This window comes from Zalophus californianus, chromosome 1, assembly GCF_009762305.2.
Source record: "Zalophus californianus isolate mZalCal1 chromosome 1, mZalCal1.pri.v2, whole genome shotgun sequence".
NCBI lineage: Eukaryota > Metazoa > Chordata > Mammalia > Carnivora > Otariidae > Zalophus > Zalophus californianus.
In genome coordinates, this window is record NC_045595.1 from 17,632,876 (window position 1) to 17,650,990 (window position 18,115).

An 18,115-nucleotide genomic window follows, 5' to 3' on the forward strand; every position below is an offset into this window, starting at 1 on the left:
ACAGGAAAAAGCAGGAAAGAAAACCTTAAGAAATGGGAGTAATGAGATAGTGCTTAGATATTAAATGTAAACTGCAATAATTAAAATTTTGGCATTGGAATAGGATTGTCAGTCACGGACAAAACTTTCAGAATGAGGGTCTTGTGTATAGAAGAATAAGTGTTTGAAAAACAGTCAAAATTATTTTTAAAAAGAAAAATGATTGGGTATAGACTTATCTTACAAAATATATTTCTTATAAATATAAGAAACTTCCATCAAATAGTGAAGTATATGTATATATAAAAGTCAATGGTAAAAAAAAAAAAAAAAAAAAAAAAAAAAAAAAAGTCAATGGTATTCCATGGGAAAGAGTAATGTTCATAAGGTTGAGAATTCATCTGGAAGGAAACCTACACTTTAACCTCAACCACATACATGATAAATTCTGCCTGACTTTAAATGGGTAAAAGTGAAATATAACGATGAAAATGTTGGAATGAAATTTAAGAAAATATTTTTACATCCTTCGTGGTGAGGAGACTTTCCCAAGCAAGATATGGTCTAGAGGCCATAAAGGAAAGGCTAGGCCACTTAAATAAGTAAATAAATGTCATAAAAGACCAAGAATGAACTATAGACTGTATTGTAAACAATTATAGCTTGTTGGCAACTACAATAAATAAATGTCCCTTACCCAATGGCTAATAAATACGACTCTACAAATTGATAAAGTGAAAACATGTCCAGGCAAATTACAAAAGAAGAAATGAGTTGTCTTCTGCTCTTTGGATTAGAGTTCTAATTGTCTTGAATGGAGCGTCTGGAGGAGTCATTTCTTAATGCAGAACTAAAGACTTGTGATCTATTAGGCGAGGGTGTATGGCTCTCCCTGACGTTCTTTGGAGCTCCACTCACTCCCAATTGCCTGCAGCACATCTATCCTTAAAATATAGTCCTCATCTCAAATCTGTTATGTCCCCCACAAAATCCAGCATCTCCCTCAACAATTACCAACTGGATTATAGCATTTATGTAGAGTTCTTGTCTTTAGCCTTACCGTAGCCAGTCAAGATACTGTTCCATAAAATTACTTAGCTTGGTTATTTTCTTCCCTACCCCCTTCAGTGTGGTTCTGCAATTTAAAACACAGCTAGTGCAATCCTTAGTGTTTGTATTCCATCTCGAGTCCCCCCACATCCTGGTTGGTTTTAATTGTTTATGTTTGTGTATGTGAAACATAACTGTGGTTTCAAGGGAGCTGTACCAAAAGATATGCTCAGAGAAGTGCTGCTCCCCCCTCATTCCTGCTATCTTGTTCCCCTTCCCTATTTCTTTCCATCATTTCCCCACCTACTCCCTACAGGGAACCATTCTTTTTTGTTTCTGGTTTACCCTGGGAGCCTGATGTGGGGCTGGATCCCAGGACCCTGGGATCCTGACCTGAGCTGAAGGCAGATGCCTAACGACTGAGCCACCCAGGCGCCCCATTTGGGTTGTTCTCAATTATTTGCAATAACAATGCTTCAGTGAATAACCTTGCACATATATATTTTTGTATAGAGGTGTGTCTTCAGAGTAGTAGATTCCTAGGAGTGAGATTACTGGCTTGGAAGCGAAGTATGTACCTAGGTTTGTTAGGTATTTGCCAATAGTTTTGTTAGGTATTTCTTAGGTATTTCCTTCTGCTATTGATTTCTAATTTTAGTCCATTGTGATTAGAGAATATATTTAGTATGATTTCAATCCTTTCAAATTTATTGAACATTTTTAATGGTCCAGGTTGTGGTTTATCCTGGAGAATATTTCATGTGCACTTGAGAAATATGTGTAATTCTGCTGTTGTTGGATGAAGCGTTCTATAGATGTCTAGTTAGGTCTGTGATGTCTGTACAGGGATAGTTACTCCAGTCTTCTCTTTTACTTTGGATCTTCTGCTTAGTTCCTCTATCCAGGACTGAAAATGGAATGTTGAAACCTCCAGCTGTTATTGTGGAATTGTCTATTTATTTCTTTAATTTGCCTCATGTATTTTGGGGCTCTATTTTTAGTTGCAAAAATGTTTATATTTCTTCTTGCTGGATTGACTCTTTGATCATTATAAAATATCCTCTGTCTCTGGTAACAATTTTTGGATAAATTCTACTTTGTTTGATATTAGTATAGCCACATCAGGTTTCTTTTTGTTACTGTTTTGTATGAGTCTTTTTTCATCCTTTTATTTTCAATCTATTTGTGTCTTAGAATCCAAAATGTGTCTCTTGTAGCTGGCATCTAATTGGATCATGTTTTTATTCATTCTGTCGATCTCTGCTTTTGATTTTAATGTTTAATCCATTTATGTAGTTGTGGATAAGGTAGAATTGTCCTCTGTAATTTTGTAATTTGTTTTCTATTTGTCTTATGTCTTTTTTGTTCCTCTGTTTCTCTGTTGTTGCCTTTTCTTGTGTGTTAAATATTTTTCAGAGTACTGTTTTAATTCCCTTGTCATTTCTTTTACTTTTTTATTTGGGGTGAGAGAATGTGTGTGTGCATGTGTGAGTGGGAGGGGCAGAGGGAGAGAATCTCAAGCAAGATCCACACTTAGCAGGGAGCCCAACATGGGGCTTAATCCCATGACCCTGAGATCATGACCTGAGCTGAAATCAAGAGTTGGATGCTCAACTGACTGAGCCACTGAGGCGCCCCTCTTTTATTAGATTTTTTAGTTATTTCCTTAATGATTGCCCTGGGGATTACAATTAACATCTTAACATATAAGAGTTTAGTTCATGTTAATTCCAACTTAATTTTTTTTAAAGATTTTATTTATTTATTTGACAGAGAGAGACACAGCGAGAGAGGGAACACAAGCAGGGGGACTGGGAGAGGGAGAAGCAGGCTTCCCGCAGAGCGGGGAGGCTGATGCGGGGCTCGATCCTAGGATCCTGGGATCATGACCTGAGCCAAAGGCAGACGCTTAACGACTGAGCCACCCAGGCACCCCTCAACTTAATTTTAATGCTGTATAAAAGTTTGCTTCTGTGAACTCCATCCACCTCCTCCTTTGTGGTGGTATTATCATACAGATGTCATTTTATGCATGTGTTCGGGGCATGTTGGAACAGATTCAAGCCCACTAACATGAATTCAGGGGAGGTTTCTACTTTGTCCCTTAATCTCATCTCCTCTTTGCCTCTTTTTTAAAAAAAGATTTTATTTATTTATTTATTTGAGAGCGAGAGAGGGAGGGAGAGAGAATCTGAAGCAGACTCCACACTGAGCACAGAGTGTGATGTGGGGCTCGATCCCACAACCCTGAGATCATGACCTGAGCTGAAATCAAGAGTTTGGTGCTTAACTGACTGAGCCACTCAGGCGCCCCTCCTCTTTGCGTCTTTTTTTTTTTTTAATATTTTATTTATTTATTTGACAGAGACACAGCGAGAGAGGGAACACAAGCGGGAGGAGTGGGAGAGGGAGAAGCAGGCTTCCTGCTGAGCAGGGAGCCGGATGTGGGGCTCGATCCCAGGACCCTGGGGTCATAACCTGAGCTGAAAGCGGACACTTAATGACTGAACCACCCAGGTGCCCCCTCTTTGCATCTTTTTTTTTTAAAAGATTTTATTTATTTATTTGAGAGAGAGAATGAGAGCTAGAGAGCATGAAAGGGAAGAGGGTCAGAGGAAGAAGCAGACTCCCCGCTGAGCAGGGAGCCCGATGTGGGACTCGATCCCAGGACTCCAGGATCATGACCTGAGCCGAAGGCAGTCGCTTAACCAACTGAACCACCCAGGCGTCCATCCCCTCTTTGCATCTTAAACAATTTTATCTTCATATTAAATCTCTGTCCACTTCTTTTATTTCTATAGACATTGTCTGGTCTCTCATATCTGAGGAAAAGACATGTTTACACTAACCACCCAGTGCCATCAGATATAAGCAATTTTCTCTTTAGAATTGTAGGACTCTTGTTTTTTGGTTTTTTTTTTGTAGGACTCTTGTTGCATGGGACCTCAAGAAGACAATTGAGTCCAGTGGTTCCTAATTCTAGTTTTGCATCAGAATTTCTGAGTTTGGGAGGCTTTTCATTCTTACTGCATGTTGCCTGGGGTTCATTTCAGAACTTCTGATAAGAATCTCATTCTATTCTTTTCATTCTTTTTATGCTGTGTCCTAAGAAGTGACAAGAAATTGGAGCAAATGACTATAACTTCTAGATTGTGTCGAGTAAATGTCCTTAGTCTTAAGTGATATCATTAGTCTGCAACTTACAATTTTGGGAAAGCGGAAAAGCATTAAAGCATGTTAAGAAATAAACATATATTAACACAAGCATGTATTTCCTCATCCTTTCTCAGTTTAATGTGTACATGTGTATATATGTGTTTCCCTAGGACCATTACTGTATGTTCTATATAAGGATCTATGCAGTTTGTTCTAGTAGAATCCTCAGTGTGGAATTGTGTGCAACTCTCTAAGCCTCCATTCCTTTGTCTGTAAAATGAGGATGTACTTCTTAAGTTTGTAGTGAGGCTTAAGTAAGTTAGTGCTTGTATAGTATTTAGAAACCATACTGTGGCCAGGCAGTATTTGTGCCCAATATGTTTTCTTTGGATAAAAGTCTCTCTTTTATGGTATGGTTGAAATTGCTGAAACCAGATCCTGGTGTATTGAAATCTGTGTCACTCACATGACGCATATTCAGCTCCATAATGACCCGAGCCCTCGAGTTGTATCTTTAGCTGCTCTTGAGGCACCTGTCCCATCGTTTAGATTTCTGGGGTCATTTGCTCACAATCTGTATGAGAACAGAGAGAATCTATGGCATAAGTCCTGTAGTTTGGGGATGCGAACACAGAATAGTTGATATTTTTAACAGATTCTGATTAACGAAGAGAAATATTTGCCAGCCAGAATTTCTACTGAGAATCATTTATTGAAGAAGCAAACATCAAGGAGTTTGATCCTCTAACCATTGGTTTCCTCCAGCATCAGCATTCTCCTCCACAGGGGATGATACTGGAAGTGACAACCATTAAGTTTCCCTTGATCGTCGGGGGATTCAGCAAGTTCTATAATTCTTCACGGTAAGTTCAGGAGTTTTCCTGCAAGGGAAGTATCGGCTTAGAGAAATCAAATTTGGGAAAGTTAAGAGAAAAACTACCACATTGATAACTACACCCACAGTCCTGCAGGAGGAATGGCTAAACCATTATTCTGTGAATTAAGGCAGACTAGAGACATTCTAATGTCAATGAAGAACAGGAGCACAGAGTGGAAGTGGGAAGAGAAGAGGAGAGCTAAGGACGCAGATGGCTATGTGAGTCTTTGAACCCCAGGAGAGCCAGGGGGCAGAAAGGTGGAGGATAGAGGCAGTGACATTGGTGAAGTAGAATCTGGTCGGAGGCCTCTGAGGTGCCATGGGCAGCATAGAAAGTGCTATTAACAGGGTCTGGAGGCTGACCAGCCAGGTTCAAGACTCAGCCCTGCCCATTCCTAGCTGTGTGGCCTTGGGCAAGTCACATCCCTCTGTAGACCTCTCCATCTTTCAATATGAAATGTAGCTAATAGCAACACCTGCCTCATGGTGAGGGCTGTAGAAACATGGGGGAGGAGATACAGGCAAAGCATGGGACCCAGGACAAGGTACACAGCTAGCAGTCGATAAGTGATAACTGTTAGTCCTCCCACCAAGGATATTGTTATTTTCTTTTCGATCTTGTCGAAAACAGTTTCCACCGTGCTTTGGTAAAGGGCTGTGGGGAGGGGCCACTATTCGTTCATTCATTCATTTATTCATTTATTCCCTTTCTCCTCATATTACAGCCAAACATTTTAATGAGTTCAGTATGTCTCTTTTTATTTATGTGTTTGCATAAAATATGTACTGTTTGTGGTTATTTTTAGTTTACATAATGGTAGTGAGGTACTTGAATTATTCTCTTTTTCGCTCAGTGCAATATTGTGAGATCTACTCACACTGCCAAAATGGACATCTGTTTTATTCTGAAAGCTGCATGGACCTCTATGAAGACACCTTCCACAGTTTACTAGTTGATTTCTGGACTAGTCTCACCCAGGCTGCCTTCAAAATGGCCACCTGCCACCACAAATAATACTGCAATAAACATGTATGTCACTTTACAAAGCTATGAGAGAATTGCTTTGTGATTTCCTAGGTTTGGAAATGCTGGCCCGCTAGATATGCGTGTATTTAATTTCTTACTTTGCCTAGGAAGTGGTCGATTGCTCCTCAAGAGTGGCTGTAACAGGGGTGCCTGGGTGGCTCAGTCGGTTAAGCAGCTGCCTTCAGCTCAGGTCATGATCCCAGGGTCTTGGGATCAAGCCCCACATTGGGCTCCCTGCTCAGCAGGGCATCTGCTTCTCCCCCTCCCTCTCCCTCTGCTCCTGCTGTCTCTCTAATAAATAAAATCTTAAAAAAAAAAAAAAAAAAGAGTGGCTAGGACAGTCTTCACTCTTACTACATGTCATGAGAGTACAGCATTGGACATGACCCAGCTTTCTGATTTTTACCCGTATAACAAGTGCAAATTGGTATCTTGTTTCAATTTGAACCCGTCTGGTTATTCACGAGCTTCTGAACATCTTTCTTATGCTAATTAGATTTTATCTTTCTTGTATAAAACCATAGCCTCTGCCTATTTTCCTGTTGGTTTGCTGTATATTTTCTTGCTGCTTATTTAGACACACATTCTCAATATTAGCTTATTGTTTTTAGGAATGGCAAATATCCTCTGGTTCTGTCAGCTGTCTACTAACTTACCATAGTGTCCTTTATTTATCAGAGATCTTCAACCCAACTGAAATATTGATTGGGAATGAAATGAATTTTTAGAATAGTTTAGAAAAAACTAACAATCATATTACTTAAGTTATGATCTAGGAGCATGGACGGTCTCTCCGTTATTCATATGATTTTAAATACCCTTAGAGTTTTAAAGTTTTTTTCTTTGGAAGCCCTGAGTATTTTTATTCTTTATAGTTAATTTCCAGATACTTCATAGTTTTTGTTTCTATTTTGAGTGATGTATTATTTTTTATTTTTTAATTGGGTGTTACTGCTGTAAAGAACTCTTACTGATTTTGTGGACTGATCTTGCCTCCAGCACAATTTCAGAATCCCCTTAATAGTGTTAATAGTTTGTGGCTAAGCCCACCCTGCTCCCTGCTCAGCCAGGAGCCTGCTTCTCCCTCTCCCGCTCCCCCTGCTTGTGTTCCCTCTCCTGCTGTCTCTCTCTCTGTCAAATAAATAAAATCTTAAAAAAAAAAAGAATGAAATCTTGCCATTTGCAATGACATAGAACTAGAGGGTATTATGTTAAGCAAAATAAGTCAGAGAAAGACACATACCATATGATTTCACTCATCTGTGGAATTTAAGAAACGAAACAAATGAGCAAAGGAAAAAAAGACAAACAAGAAACAGACTTTTTTTTAAAAGATTTTATTTATTTGAGAGAGAGAGAGAGCATGAGGGGGGGAGGGCCAGAGGGAAAAGCAGACACCCCACTGAGTGGGGAGCCTGATGTGGGGCTTGATCCTGGGACTCTGGGATCATGACCTAAGCTGAAGGCAGATGCTTAACTGACTGAGCCACCCAGGCACCCCATTAGCTCTAGAGAACAAACTGATGATTACCACAGGGAAGGTGAGTGGGGGCGGTGGGTGAAATAGCTAATGGGAATTAAGGAGTACGCTTATGATGAACACTGAGTAATGTATAGAATTGTTGAATCACTATATTGTACACCTGAAACTAATATAATACTGTGTATAAACTATATTAGAATTTTAAAAACTCAATTAAAAAGACATTTAACATTTAATCCAGGATTACCTGCCACAGTGTGGGTGGACCTCATCCAATCAGCTAAAGGTCTTATTGAAACAAAAGACCAACCTTTCTGAGCGAAAAGAAATTCTGCCAGCAGAAAGCTTTCAGACACCATCTTATTGATATCCTTAAGATTAAAAGCATCTCTTTGAAGTTACAAACTTGAAAAAGACATAAGGCCAGAAGTTTAATTGGAAAGGGCTATGGTCCAGATATAAGAGAAGGGGATTCAGCAGGATTTTTTATGAATTAGCCCAGGCAAAGGCATCTGACAGAGGTAGAGGAAATGTAAGGTCTCTTTATAGTTACCCCAAATCATGGAAGTGCCTAAAAGTCTTTATATTTCTCTCTAGTAGAACTAGAGAACTTTCAGGTTATACACCTTCCCCAAGTGAGTAATATGTATGCTGGTCTATACATCAGTTGAGTCTTGTCAACTTGTTGAGATTGTGTCAGAAGATATTGTCATAAAATTATTACCAAAGTATATAATTTCTTTTTTACCTGCTTTACCTTCCACGTTTTTTATATTTTGTCCCAAGATGACTTTCCCCAGTCTTGTTTCTGTGCTTCATAACTCTACAATGATCTTTATGGCATCAGCTGAGTTCTTGCTTTGGCCCTATGACCCTGAAGTCAAAGACACAATATCTAGGCCAGAGCTAAGCAAGACCTGGTCCATTCACTCTCTGAATAACCTTTCATGTTCCAGTTAGTGTCTTTTATCAATATACCAGAAATTGGGGGGGGGAGCCTGGGTGGCTCAGTTAAGTGTCTGCCTTCGGCTTAGGTCATGATCCCAGGGTCCTGGGATCGAGTGTCCCCTGCTCAGTGGGGAGTCTGCTTTTCGCTCTGCTCCTCCCCTCTGCTCGTGCATGCTCTCTCTCTCTCTCTCAAATAAATCTTTAAGAAAAATATCCCAGAAATTGGGTATGGCAGGGAACAGAAAGGTGGACTGGATGTTCTTAACTACTGAATTATTAGGCGGAAATACTTTTATTTCCCCAGAAGATATTATATTTGAGATGGCTCGGAAAATTTGAACATGAAATACATATTAGAAGATGACAGGGTACTAATTAGGTGTGATTACAGCATTGTGGGCATGTAAGGAAATGTCCACACTTCTTAGTAAAATGACCTGATGTCTAAGACGTGCGTTAATATATTTAGACAAAAAAAAAAAAAGAATAATGAAGGAAATGTGGCAAACACTTTATACTTTGTTGGATTGGTATGATAGGCATATGATATTATATTGTATCTAGTTTTATGTTTGAAATTTTTTATAGCAAAACATTTAAAGCTCTCTACAACATATCAGTATATCTGGTTTACTCCTAAAAATGAAAAATGAGAGTGACTTTACTTACACATGGTCCATCGTACAGTTTAGTTATGTTAAGCCCTTTGTATCTGAAAGAAATTATATTTTGAAATGGTTATTTTTGCTTTATGGCATATTATAAATTATGACTAAATTTCACTTGATAATCTTTAGCTAAGTTTGAGAAGGAAAAACACTGCTTATAGTGAATTCTTATGTAGCAAATATTTAAAAATCCCTATTGTTATAGATCTTTATTTGTCAAAGATATTTGATATGTGAAACATACTCAGCCTTAAATATAGAAAATTAAAAATAATCTTGAATATTTAAGTAGAAATCCAGAGTATCATAAAAAGAATATGCAATAAAATTAAAGTATGAATTTGATGAAAGATAAGACTAAGACATTACTACTGACCTTACAGAAATAAAAATGATTATAAAGGAATACTATGAACAATTGTTATGTCAACAGTTAGATAATCTAGATGAAATGGACAAATCCCTAGAAAAACACAAATTAGAAGAAATATGGACAAATTACTGAAACACTCTGACTCAAGAAGAAATAGGAAATCTCAACAGACCTGTATCAAGTAAAGAGATTGAATCAGTAATAAAAAACCTCTTAATAAAGAAAAGTTCAGGACCAGGTATCTTCTTCATTAGCGAACACTACCAAACATTTAAGAGCAAATACCAATCCTTTTCAAACTCAAGTAATGGAGGAGGAAAAAACACGTGCTAATCATTCTATGAAGCCAGAATTACCATGATAGCAAAGACAAAAACATCACACACACACACCCACACACACCACCACCACCACCACCACCACCACCACCACCACCACCACCACACACACACACCACCACACACACACACACCACACACACCACCACCACCACACACACACACCACACACACACACACACACACACACACACACACACACACACACAACTATAGACCAAATCCCTTATGAATATAGATGTAAAAATTCGCAACTAAACTATAGCAAGCTGAACCCAACAGCATATTAAAAGAATTATACACTGTGACCAGGATTTATCCCAAGAATGCAGGGTGGTTCAACCCAAAAATATCAACCAATGCAATAGCATCACATTAATAGAATGAAGGAGGTAAAAAGCTCATGTTCATCTCAATTTATATTAAAAAAATCCCTTATTTGACAAAATTCAACACCTTTTCATAATAAAAACACTCAGAAACAAGGAATAGAAGGGACCTTCCTTGACATGATAAACAACACTTACGAAAAACCCACAGCAATATCATACTCAATGGTGAAAGACTGAAAGATTTCTTTCTAAGATCAGAAACAAGACAAAGATACCCATTTTCACCATCAATATTCAACATTATGCTGAAAGTTCTAACCAGGGCAAGAAAAAGAAATTAAAGGCATCCAAAATTTCATTTGTCAATTTTACCTCAATAAAGCTGGGGTAGGGGGAGAGATCCAAATTGGAAAGGAAGAAGTAAAACTATCTCTATTTGAAGATGACATGATTCTACATATAGAAAATCCCAAAGAATTCATATAAAAACTACTAAAGCTAATAAATTCAGCACTGTTTCAGGGTACAGATCAACACATGAAAATCAGTTGTGTTTCTATATAGCAACAATGAATAGGCTGAAAATAAAATTAATAAAACAATTCCAGGGGCGCCTGGCTGGCTCAAGTTGGTTAAGCATCTGCCTTCGGCTCAAGTCATTATCCCAGTGTCCTGGGATTGAGCCCTGCGTCAGGCTCCCTGTTCAGTGGGGAGTCTGCTTCTCCCTCTGCTCCTATACCCCCCACCCCCGCTCATGCTCTCGCTCTCTGTCTGAAATAAATAAAATCTCTAAAAAAAAAATTAAAAAAAAAATTCCATTTACGGGGGAGTCTGGTTGGCTCAGTTGGTAGAGCATGCAACTCTCCTGAGGTCGTAAGTTCAAGTCCCATGCTGGGCATGGAGCCTACTTAAAAAACAAAGAAACAACAACAATCCCATTTACAATAGCATCCAAAAAAATAAAATACTTCTGAATAAATGTAGCTCAGGAGGTGAAAGACTTGTACAATGAAAACTAAGAAACAGTTCTGAAAGAAATTAATGAAGTCCTGATAAATGGAAACTCTCCCATGCTCATGGACTGGAAGACTTAATGTTGTTGAAATGTCCATACTACCGAAAGCAATCTACAAAGTCCATGTAATCCCTATCCAAATACCAATGGCATTTTTTTTTTTTGTAGAAATGGAAAAGCTTACTTTCAAATTCATATGGAGTTGCAAGAGGTCCTGCGTGGCCAGAACCATTGAAAAAAAGAAAAGTTGGAGAACCCCAAAATCCCAATTTCAAAAACTTACTACCATGATACAGAAACTGTGTGGCACTGGCATTAGGATAGACCTAAAGAACAATGGAATGAGATTGAGAGTGCAGGATAAATTCAAACATCTGTGACAAATTGATTTTTGACAAGGGTGCCAAGGCCTTTCAGTGATAGAAGGAATAGTCTTTTCAACAAATGGTGCTGGGACAACTAGATAATCACATGCAAAAGAATGAAGCTGGACCTCTGTCTCACACCATAACAAAAATTAACTGAAAAATAGATCTACAACCTAAATTTTTTTTAAAGATTTTATTTATTGGGGTGCCTGGGTGGCACAGATGGTTAAGCGTCTGCCTTCAGCTCAGGTCATGATCTCCAGGTCCTGGGATCAAGCCCCACATCGGGCTCCCTGCTCAGCAGGGAGTCTGCTTCTCCCTCTTCCTCTCCCTCTCCCCACTGCTCCTGCTCTCTCTCTCTCTGTATCTCACTGTCTCAAATGAATAAATAAAAAAATTCTTAAAAAAAAAGATTTTATTTATTTATTTGACAGAGAGAGAGATAAAGCACAAGCAGGGGGAACAGCAGAAGGTGAGGGAGAAGCAGGCTCCCCCCTGAGCAGGGAGGCCAGTGGGACTGGATCCCAGGACCCTGGGACCATACCTGAGTTGAAGGCAGATGCTTAACTGACTGAGCCACCCAGGCATCCCTACAACCTAAATGTAATAGCCAAGACTATAAAACTCTTAGAAGAAAACATAGGGGTAAGTCTTCATGCCCTTGGATTTTACAGAGGCTCCTTAGGTATGACACTGAAAGCAGAAGAAGCAGCAGGAAAAAAAAAAATATATATATATATATACATTGGACTTGATCAAAATTCAAAACTTTGTGCATCAAAATACATTATCAGGAAAGTGGAAGACAGTCTACAGAATGGGAGAATATATTTACAAATAATAATATTTAGTATTAAGAATATATAGAGAACTCTTACAGTTCAAAAATAAAAAGACAGAATGAAGTAAAAAAAATGGGCACCTGGGTAGCTCAGTCGTTAACCGTCTGCCTTCAGCTCAGGTCATGATCCCAGAGTTCTGGGATCGAGTCCCACATCGGGCTCCTGGCTCAGTGGGGAGCCTGCTTCTCCCTCTGACCCTCTCCCCTCTCATGCTGTTTCTCGCTCTCTCTCTCTCAAATAAATAAAATAAAATCTTTTTTAAAAATGGGGCAAAAGACTCAAATAGACATGTCTCCAGAGAAGGTATACAGATGGCCAACGAGTACATGAAGATGCCTAACATCATTAGTCATTAGGGAAATGTAGATTAAAACCATAATGAGATATCATTTCACATCCACAGGATGGATATTAAAAAACGTTGGGGAGAATGTGAGGAAATTGGAACCCTCAATGTTGCTGGCAGGAATTTAAAATGGTCCAGTCCCTGTGGGAAACATTTGGTGGTTTCTCAGTAAGTTACACATATAATTACTATAGGACCCAGCAAATTCCACTCCTAAGTTTATACCCCAAACATTGAAAACAGGTGCTCAAGTACATACCTTTACATAAATGTTCATAGCAGCACTATTCACAGTAGCTAAAATGAGGAAACAACCCAAATGAGAACTTGTTGCTTCAAAATACTAAAGACAGTCCTTCAGGCTGAAGTGAAAAGACACTAGACAGAACCTCAAATCCACATGAAGAAACAGAACCAGTAAAGGTAACTATATAGGGAAAAAGAAAAGATAGTATAAATGTATGTTTTGTCTATAATTTTTTCTCCTCTCTGATTGAAAAGGCAACTACATAAATTTTATGTAATAAAATAGCAATAATTACAAATCTATATTGATGGGCATCCATGTATGAAGGTGTAATTTGCATGATAATAATATACAAAGGAGGGGATAGAATGGAGCTATCAGGAGCAAAGTTTTTAAAAATACTTTGGTAATTAATGTGGTATCAGTCCAAACTAGATTATTATACATTAAAATCCTTTCATTCCCCTATTAACCACTAAGAATATATTTCAGAAAATACTAGTCAGTGTGAGTTCTTTGAAAGTCATCTATCTCTCAAGTATCTCCTGGTTTTAGCCTTCTATGGGTCTGTGATGTTCTAAATTCCCCAGACTGTACATTCTGATTGTCAGCTGTCTGTACCGGTGATGGAGGCTGACACTAAAGTTGTTCACCTCACAAGTTTTTTATGGGTTCTGTAAATTTTGGTATTTATGCAGCAAGGCATGCAGGAAAGTCCAATCCTGCCCAGCTTGACATCTCTTACTGTGACCAGGATTATTTTAAACAATAAATCTTATTTTATTTTTTTATTTTTTTAAAGATTTTATTTATTTAATTGACAGAGAGACACACACAGTGAGAGCAGGAACACAAGCAGTGGGAGCGGGAGAGGGGGAAGCAGGCCTCCCGCCGAGCAGGGAGCCGGATGTGGGGCTCAATCCCAGGACCCTGGGATCATGACCTGAGCCGAAGGCAGTCGCTTAACTGACTGAGCCACCCAGGTGCCCCCGTGACCAGGATTATTATTTCTTCTTTTAAGGAGAAGACAAGAGGAAGGAGAGAAAGAAAATTTTATCTACACATCCTGTCTGCTTTTTCTCTCTCTTGAAATATTGGACTTAATCTCTAAAATTTAGTCATCCAAGGGTGTTGCTTTTTCCTTAAAGGAGAAAGCAGATGTCAGGGAATCCTCCTCCAAACTCTGTAAGGCAGCCTCCTTGATGAAAACCTCTGTACCTTGCTGTTCCTCTTGGACCAAAGCATTGGCCACTTCATGTCTAACATATGGTGGGCCCAAAGACTAAGCCGTGAAAGCTAAAGTGTGAAAGCTAAAAGAAAGTTGGAAGCTAAAGAAAGTTGTTTGAGAGGATAATACCGATTCAAGAATCAATAAAGCGACAGCTGGGAAGATTCTTCACCCGGCACCTCTTCCTCTTCTTCATCAGGCTTTTGTTCTTTGGCTTGAGGGGCTTGAGGGTAACCCTCATCTGCAGTCACATGATCTGAATGCTGTGGCTTGTTGCTGCTGAGAACTTTCCACTTGATACTTGTCCAGGCCAGACAGAACACTCTAGACTCAATGGGTTTCTGTTTCTGTAATTGTGTGAATGGGATCACTTCTGAGAGCATAAGGGAAGATGGAAGAAATGGAGGAACAGATCATGGAGGAGTCACTGGAGAGAAGATCTAACCAGTAGGAAGCGTTCTGAAGAGGTTACTCCTATCTTGGCTACCTTTAGCCTCCTGACTGGGAGAAAGAATAAAAAGACTTACAGGATTTGGGAGCAGAGATGGCATTCACCACTGTAAGTAACCTGGTCACTGCCACATATGGGTTCACTTGGCTTGATGTAAGAGAAAATCCAGCACTTATTTATATTCCCAGTGCACTCCGCCTGAAAATGAGACACAGATTACTGCTTCAGATGCCTTCCTCCAGGACCTCTGGCCATTGTCACTGGTAGTGGGATAGGGGGCTTGAAGAAGGAATGCTAGACCAAGCATCCAGGGAACAGTCTTTAGCAGCTTTGGGGTTTGACCCCTGGAACGTACCCAACAATATGACTATAATATAATATATACTATAATGTAACATATAATCTGTGAACTCCCCAGTCTAAGATGTAAGTTCCTCTGGATGAAAATCCCTGCCCTACCAACCACAAAATGTGATTGTTAGATTACAGAAAGGAACATGTCCTGAAGGTTAGACTTTTCTTATGAACATTACTGAGTGACTTGTGTGTGGTGCTTCAGACAGCAGTGATGTCAAATTTATCACAGCAGAGGTAGGGTGTAGAAGGAAGGGGACAGAGAGACTATTTGTGGGGCTTTAGTGTGGGGGAGGCAGGATGTACATTTTAGCCTATCTCGGCTGAAAGAATGTCCACTGCAGCACAGGACTGACCTGAACTTGAGCCATGACTTCATCATCCATTTAATGGTTCAAAATACTTGGCTTCTATCCCACAAGAGAGTATGAACTGATTGGAATAATGCATGGGAAGAGGGCTCAGGAACATATGAAATGTGCTACACACAGTTGATGACCCAGCTTTTACTGTGGTGTTATTCCCACACAAGTCCCCTCTGCCCCCACCTCTCAGAAGAAAGCTCTGGGGACTATCCAGGAAACTGGCTTACTCCCCATTATTCTTGGGAACCAAGAAGTAGAGCTCACCTTTGTCTCTTGTAGGCGAGCCCCTGTGCCTGTAGGAAGAGGGAAATCTGGAAGACAAAAACACATTCGGAAGAGTTGCTGCTCTGTCTTCTGACCTTAGGGAAAAAAAGCTAGGGTGAGGGAGACCCTGCTTGGCACACGGGAAGCAACAGACCCCATCAGAAGGTAGAGATTAAATTAATCGTCAGTGGCCCATGATTTAATCATGAGTGCCTTTGTGGAATTGTATAAAATATTTAGACAGGAGAGATTCCATTTTGAAGCTCTATTTTCCTTTCTAACTAATGAACTCTTGAACTGGGCCGGAAGGGGTCATTGTATTACAAACAGTTGCTTGTAAAATCCAACAGAACAGGTCCTCAGACCATAAAACTGTTGACATGACCTTTATGAAGACAGAAACATTGACTAATGCATTCCAGGAGGAGTTTTGTTTGATAGCACCTATAAAATAATCGACTAGGTAGTCACCAAAAGCAGCTCAACTGGTTAGCACTGAATTCAGTTCTTTTCTCCTCTTTATATCCTGTAGTTACCCTCTTTCTTTCTCATAAAACCCCTCTTGCTTTCCCATGTGAGCAGGACACTTTTCTGGTTACTCTGGAAACTGTGCTTGCCAAATGGCAATTCCGAGACCTCAGATAGAGGTCTTTTTCAGTTTTGCCTCTTTTTCTCAGTTGACACTGTTATAATGGAACCTCCATAAAAATCCTAAACCAAAAGGTTTGGAGAGCTTCCAGGTTGAACACACTGAGGTGCTGGGAGGGTGGTATGCTCAGAGAGGGCACAGAAGCTCTCTGCCCCTTCCCATATACCTTGCCCTCTGCATCCATTTGGCTGTTCCTGAGTTGTGTCCTTTATAATAAACTGGTAACAGTAAGTAAAGCACTGTCCTGAGTTCTGTGAGCCATTCTAGCAAATTACTGAACTTGAGGAGGGGGTCAGGGGAACTCCTGACTTATAGCTCGTTGGTTAGAAGTACTGGAGGCCCAGTCTTGTGACTGCTGTCCCAAGTAGGGGCAGTCTTGTGGGACTGAGTCCTTAACTGTGGTGTTTGGATGGATGCCAGATAGAAGTGCCATAATTATATTAAATTGTGGGATACCCAGTTGGTATCCACAGAAAATGGGAAGATTGCTTGGTGTGGAAAACCCACACGTTTGGTGTCAGACGTGTTAGAGTAGAAAGAAATAGTTTTTTCTTCAGTAGAAGAAGAAAAGGGGTTTTCCCCATAAGATATTAGAGGCAGGAAGAACAGTTTTCAATTTGTTACAGAGCCTCTTAAGATGTGAAAAAAATGTTTTAAGTGAGAGAAAGCACCAATAGAAAGTAAAAAATTGAAAGTAAATGAGAATTTCAGAGTCCAGATGGAAACAGAAGCTGTTGAGTGTAGAGGCTGCTTTTAGGCAACAGGCTTCAGCAATAGAAATCTGAAGAAGGCAAGAGGGCCCACGGTGACCACCGACAACCAAGTTAACACAAACAGGCTCGTGAAGCAATCCACATGAAATAGCCATAGGCCCTAACTGACCAATTACAGCCACGCACAGTTCCTCAGATTACCAAAAAAAGGGAAAATTCCGTAAGTCCCCATACTTCCTCATTCCGCCATATAACTATAGCCCCTCACCACCACCTCCTGGCAGTCTGTGCTTTGCTGTCCTGCCTGATACTCCCTTTGGGGTTTGAGAAATGTAAATATACAGATTCTGGAAATGAATGTTTTTAAGGCTTGAATGCCTCGGTAGTAATCAGGTATTTTGGAAAGTTCGTGGTCCTGGGTTTGGAAGGTCTGGATTTGACTCCCAGCTTTGATACCAATGACATTGAGGGAATCCTCTCTTCCTCTGGGTTTCAGTTTCTACATCTGTAACATAAAGGAATTAGTATTAAACAAAACTGAACAGCACTTCCACTCCTGCCTCTGCTTTTCCTGTAATACTGGATATACCCCGGGAAACGTGGGCAGAGCAAGGATACATAACTCACCAACTGCAAGGGCAGCCCACACAGAAATGGCCAGGACAAGGGTGGCATTCGAGAAAACCTCCTTCATGGTGGCAGAAGAGCTATGAAAATACGCAGCCTTTGATGGTAGGAGAGAGCAAGTTCCATGTGAAGTACGCATTCTCACAGAGATCCCACATTGACCAGGAAATGAAGTCTAAATCCTTCAAGTATGTTCTTTCCCCAGGCCATTTGGAATGAATTTTGTCTGATGCAATTAAGTGGCTTCATTTATTTCTCTAGAACAATTGGACATTAGAAGAAAATGATCTCAAAATGGAATTTTAGAAGATGCCAGAAAAAGAGCTAGTAAAGACTATCTGCAGGGGATCATTTGATAAAGAATAGGCACCAAGAACTTTGCGATTAAATGTTTAAAAGTTGGTATTTATCTCTG

The 18,115-nt window shown here is 39.7% G+C and overlaps 1 protein-coding gene and 1 long non-coding RNA gene across 6 annotated transcripts in view; one reads left to right on the top strand and one right to left on the bottom strand.

Moving 5' to 3' along the window:
• Positions 1 to 6,113, top strand: part of LOC113918384 — a 14,748-nt gene extending 8,635 nt beyond the window's left edge. For all 4 annotated transcript variants that reach the window (XR_003518541.1, XR_003518542.1, XR_003518544.1 and 1 more), the window contains 2 exons: positions 4,841 to 5,048; positions 5,917 to 6,113. This is a non-coding gene — a long non-coding RNA (uncharacterized LOC113918384). The remainder of the gene's footprint in view (positions 1 to 4,840; positions 5,049 to 5,916) is intronic.
• Positions 4,878 to 17,782, bottom strand: SPINK8 (serine peptidase inhibitor Kazal type 8 (putative)). Of its 2 annotated transcripts, none has more exons than XM_027586809.1 (5): positions 17,701 to 17,782; positions 15,712 to 15,758; positions 14,805 to 14,926; positions 9,186 to 9,232; positions 4,878 to 5,076 (listed from the first exon to the last, which is right to left on the bottom strand). In XM_027586809.1, exons 1-5 carry the CDS (start codon positions 17,765 to 17,767, stop codon positions 5,024 to 5,026), a joined length of 336 nt encoding a protein of 111 aa, XP_027442610.1. In that variant the 5' UTR covers positions 17,768 to 17,782; the 3' UTR covers positions 4,878 to 5,023. The 2 variants fall into 2 exon arrangements, with proteins under 2 accessions (XP_027442610.1, XP_027442611.1); XM_027586810.1 differs by having other exon boundaries at positions 4,878 to 5,066; positions 9,190 to 9,232; positions 17,701 to 17,767.
• Positions 17,783 to 18,115: the final 333 nt, after the last annotated feature.